Below are 5,160 nucleotides of genomic sequence, written 5' to 3'. Positions count from 1 at the left end.
CTTATACTTCTGAGAGGAGTGTAGTTTTGGGCGTCATCACTGGAGAAAATGTCTCATTAAAATCTATGACTTCCTTTTAAGTGAATCCCCTAGCATCTAGGTTTGCTTTATATCTTTCGATATCACCTTTTGAATCACACTTGGATTTTAAAAATTCACTTACAACTAATTGGTTTTGATCCTTTTGGTAACTCGACAAAATCCTAAACACCATCGTCTTTCATAGAGTTCAACTCATCTTTCATGGCTTTGATCCATTTAGCAGAATTTTAGCATGATTTTACTTGACTAACAGTTATAGGGTCATCGTCCAATCCCATGTCAAAATTATGATCTTGAAAATAAACAAAATAATCATCCGAAATCATAATTCTCCTTTCTCTGCTAGATCTTCTTTTAGGAAATTCAACTTGAGGTTGTTAAACATGAGGTAATATCATTGTGTTTTATCCATAATCCTGATTTACGGGTTGAAACACATTTGGTAAAGTAATCTGATCATTTTTACCGTAATTGATATTATTGAATTCCTCTTCAAACACAACTTATTTGTCTTCATTACTCGCACTATAATCAAAATCCTTAATAAATTTGGCATTCTCAGTTTCGAAAAAGAATCTATTCATGGAATCGTAAAACTTAAAACCTCTCGATCTTTCTGAGCAATCTACAACGTAGCAACTAACAGTTCTTGAATTCAACTTCTTTTAATTAGGTTTGTAAGGCCTTGCTTCAGCTGGTCATCCTATACATGCAAGTGCCTAATACTAGGCTTCTTACCAGTCCACAACTCATATGGGGTCTTAGCTACTGCTTTGCTAGAAACTCTATTTAGTATATAAACTGCAGTCGTTAATACTTCTTCCCAAAGCGACTCGGGTAAAAAGAATGTCTAATCATTCTTCTTACCATATCCTTAAGAGTTCGATTTCGTCTCTCAGCTACACCTTTTTAACTTGGAGTCCTCGGTATAGTGTATTAAGGTACAATCTCACACTTTGTCAAATGCTTTGCAAAAGGTCCTGGACATTGTTCACCTAATGCATCGTATTTACCGTAGTATTCTCCTCCACGGTCAGACTTGACAACCTTATTCTCTCGCCTAATTGAGTTTCAACTTCAGTCTTGAAAATTTTAAAAACATTCAAAGATTGTGACTTCTCATGAATTAAATAGAGGTATCCGTAACGAAAGTAGTCATCTATAAAGTTAATAAAATATTGTTGACCATTTCATGAAGTCGTAGGAAATGGGCCACAAATTAAATATCTGTATTTATCAACTCTAAAGGTTCTTTACTCCTACAAGCACCTCTTTTCCTTACATTCATTTGTTTTCCCTTAATACATTTTATACAAATTTTAAATCTGACAAAGGGAATTAAGAGTTTCTTCTGACACAAGCCTTTGAATCCTTTATTTAGAAACATAACTCAATCGCTTATGTAGTAACATTGATGAATTCTCATTGTGACTTTGTGTTACGCTGTAATCTAGCTGATTTGCCAACGATTATGATTCGTCTAGATTATATGAAGGTTCCATGCAAAATGAAGCCTTTGCATCATTCATGTGTGTTGAAATATGATGCTTTAAAATATCAATGCTGGAAAAATGACCTGTATTCTGTTACTATTTACATCATCTTCTTGTTGTAGGAAAAGAAAAGAAAAAGAAACAAATCATCACCTCTTTAAGAAACGAGCAGCAAAACTACTAGAAACCCTTGGAGAATAGCCAGTATGATATACACTAAATTCTTGTGCAACAGCATCACTCTACGACCGTCAGCAATCATCAGAGGAAAATGGCACTTGTCGTCGGATGGATCCTTATAAGTTACTGTAGCCAATCCTTCGAAATCACAGTCCAAACTGTTTTGATTTTTGAATTGATAATACATATTGAAAGCATAGGAAGCATTTCCTTGTGCACTCAGATGATTACAGGACGAACCATAGCCCAAAGCAGTGCAATCAGAAAGACTGCACGCGTAATCAACACTCTTTGCCAAGTAAGTTTGTGCATCTTTTTGTGGATGTGGCTTTAGTATACACCACCTTTTATGCATATAATTAACACCTTGTATTGCAACTAGGCTTTTATGCTTCTTCTGGCCAGATAAATCCAGCTCATATTTGGGCTTTCCGTCGAACTCAAATATGCCCCAATGCCTCTCAAAGTTACCAGGAGCAATGCTTTTACTATTCTCATCAATCAGGCTGAACAAGCAAACATCTATTTTCCCTTTCCTTGCAGGGGTTCCTTCTCCACTTAGAGCATGTTGAATCAATCCTTGGTTAAATCTTTTGGCATTATCGATATTTGCATTTTTATCTCCATCTGTTGGCCACCCTACTTCGCCAACTATGATTTTCATGTTAGGAAAGCCAGCTTTCTTCAAAGACCATGCAAGAGTATCGAAATTGGCATCAAACACATTAGTATAAAGATACTCGCCATCTTTCATAGGCTTGTTTGATCCATTAAAGAAGGCATACTCTAATGGGAAATAATCATTTTCATAGAGACTGAGGAAAGGATAGATATTAACCACAAATGGTGCATCATTTGAGTCGAGATATTGAACAATTTGAATGGCTAAATCGCGTATTTCTGGCCTGAAATCGCCAGCTGAGGGGACAGGATTAGAGTCAGGGGAGTAGTAAATGTCAGCGTTTAAGGGGACCACTGCTTTCACCTCTGGTCCTAGTCCAGCATGGTTGATGGCTTCTTGAACGTTTCGCAGAGCTGGAAAAGTGGAATGTAGATAAGTGCCATTGTATGTTTGAAGAAATGGCTCATTTCCTACTGCTACATACCTGTATTATTAAGAAAATTTTGTGGACTAATAGTGAGCATGGTATTGTTGTTAATACACTTGATTTGTATTAAAGAAAAAGAAAATAACACGAAGTTACTTAGAAAAGAAAAGACACCTCTCACTTTATGGGAAAAATTATCTTTTTGGTAACAACAAAATTTGTAAAAAAAAAGAAAAGGTTAAAACAAGTGAGTCATAATCCAGCAAGTTTATTTTCTTTCGGCCAAAATCTCCAAAGTAGGAATCAACTATAAGAAAGTATTTTAGACAAAGAAAAAGGAAAATAGAAGGAAGGAAAGGTCGACAGCCCGTTGAAATATTGGGAAGAAATGCATAAAGAGTGCACCACTACCTTTAAGATAAATGTTTGATTGATTATATGAACTTTCAAATAACAATAAGTTGATGAGCAGACTATAATTGACATTATTATTGTAAGAAATCATCATTCATTTTACTATTTCCCTCAGTGAGTGTCCATACTTTGAAACCGTCAATAATACAATTATTATTTACAATTGTAAGTACCTTACATTTGATATAGTTGCTAAGCAACCATTAAAAAAATCATCTATTTTGAATTTATCTTTTCATTGATAAACACATGTTTTTATCTCGAGTGTTGCATGAGAATGGTACTTCCCCCCAATTTAGTTGTCATGATTATTCAAAATATTTTCTCTTAAATACTTATCATTTTAGAAAAATAAGATAGATTTTTTATTTCATTTCACCTTTAGTTTCAGTTTCAATTGTTCTTGGAAGTAAATAATATCAATTACATGTTTGTATTTTGAAAACTTTGGAACTCAGATTAAAAATACAAGGGTAAGTAGTCAAAATTTACTCTTTATTTATGATTATTCAGAAAATGCCAAAAAAAGTATAACAAGTTAAAAAGAAAGAAAATATATGCATATTTGGAAATTTTGGAACTCATGTCAAAAGAATGGATTTTGCTCCTCTCCATTTCCATTCTCTCCATTTTTCCCAAGTTTCCATCTTAATTGATGACATATGGCATAGTTCAAATTAAATGAGTAAGATTTAATTATTCTAAAATAAATCCCTAACCATAGTTTAGATAATAAATACATTATATATTTAGCTTAAAAAAATATTGTAATCCCACAATATTAACAATATATTATCTTATCCATAAAAATAACAACAAAAATCTTTTCTTACTAAATTTTTTTCCTACTCATGGTCCATCTTTTAATTTCTATTTAAATTAACCTTTTTATTGCATTTTAGGAACTTTCTCTTTAATAATTACTAGCTATTTTATTATCTTTAAAATAGGCAAAATAAAATAGGAGAGTCGATAATTTTCCCTATTTTATTTCACCTATGCTCCTCCTATTTTTTTCACCTATTTTAAAGAAAATAAAATAGACAATTGTTAAAGAAAAAATTCAAAAAAAAAAGGCAATTAAAAAATAATTTAGAATACGAGAGCCGAATATTTCTTTCATTTTCTCCCTATTTTATTTCACCTATTTTAAAGAAACTAAAATATCTAATTTTTAAGAAAAAGTTTCAAAAAAAGGTGATAAAAATTAATCTTGTTATAAAACAAGAAAGAACAAGGAAGAAGAGTTGAGAGAATAGAGAGAGTAATTGTTATTTCTCTTTAGGATTCTTGATTAAGAATACAATGAATAAAACTCATCTATTTATAGGAGAAAATACTCCTAGTTTCTGACTAAAAGACAAATATTTTGAAATCCTAATAGATATCAACTAGATCCTATTAGATCTTGATAGACATTCACTATAATGTAAATACATTTATAACACTCTCCTTTGAATGTCTAGATAGATAATGTGCCTCGTTAAAACTTACTATAAAAAACCTAGTGGGAAAAAAATCTAGTGAATGAATAAGAGTACAGATCTCTAACAATACGCATATAGGTTGCCTCATTAAAAACCTTATAAGAAAAACCCAGTGGGACAAAACCTCGTAAGGAGAAAAGAGTACAACGCGTATCAACTCCCCCTAATGAGAACATCCTTGAACCTTTGCATCCCGATCTTATGCAGCATCTTCTTGAAAGTTGCAATTGGAGAAGATTTGGTGAATAAATTAGACACACTGTCACTTAAACGAATCTGTTGCACGTTTATATCACCATTCTTTTGTAGCTCATGTATCTAGAAATGAAATGTGCTTCGTTCTATCTCCTTTTATGCATCCTCCCTTAAGATGTGCTATCCATGCTGCATTATCTTCATATAAAATCATGGGTACTTTGTCACATTTCAAATCACATTTTTCTCAAATGATATGTATTATGGACCTCAACCATACACATTCTCGGCTTGCTTCAT

The 5,160-nt window shown here is 32.6% G+C and overlaps 1 protein-coding gene across 1 annotated transcript in view; it reads right to left on the bottom strand.

The window, feature by feature from the left end:
- Window positions 1-1,580: 1,580 nt before the first annotated feature.
- Window positions 1,581-5,160, bottom strand: part of LOC107846880 (glucan endo-1,3-beta-glucosidase 8) — an 11,321-nt gene continuing 7,741 nt past the window's right edge. Inside the window, exon 2 of the mRNA XM_016691147.2 lies at window positions 1,581-2,821. Within this exon, the coding sequence (XP_016546633.1) occupies window positions 1,693-2,821 (1,129 nt within the window). The 3' untranslated portion in view covers window positions 1,581-1,692. The remainder of the gene's footprint in view (window positions 2,822-5,160) is intronic.

Source organism: Capsicum annuum, chromosome 11, assembly GCF_002878395.1.
Source record: "Capsicum annuum cultivar UCD-10X-F1 chromosome 11, UCD10Xv1.1, whole genome shotgun sequence".
Lineage (NCBI taxonomy): Eukaryota > Viridiplantae > Streptophyta > Magnoliopsida > Solanales > Solanaceae > Capsicum > Capsicum annuum.
This window is presented reverse-complemented; position numbering and strand designations above follow the sequence as displayed.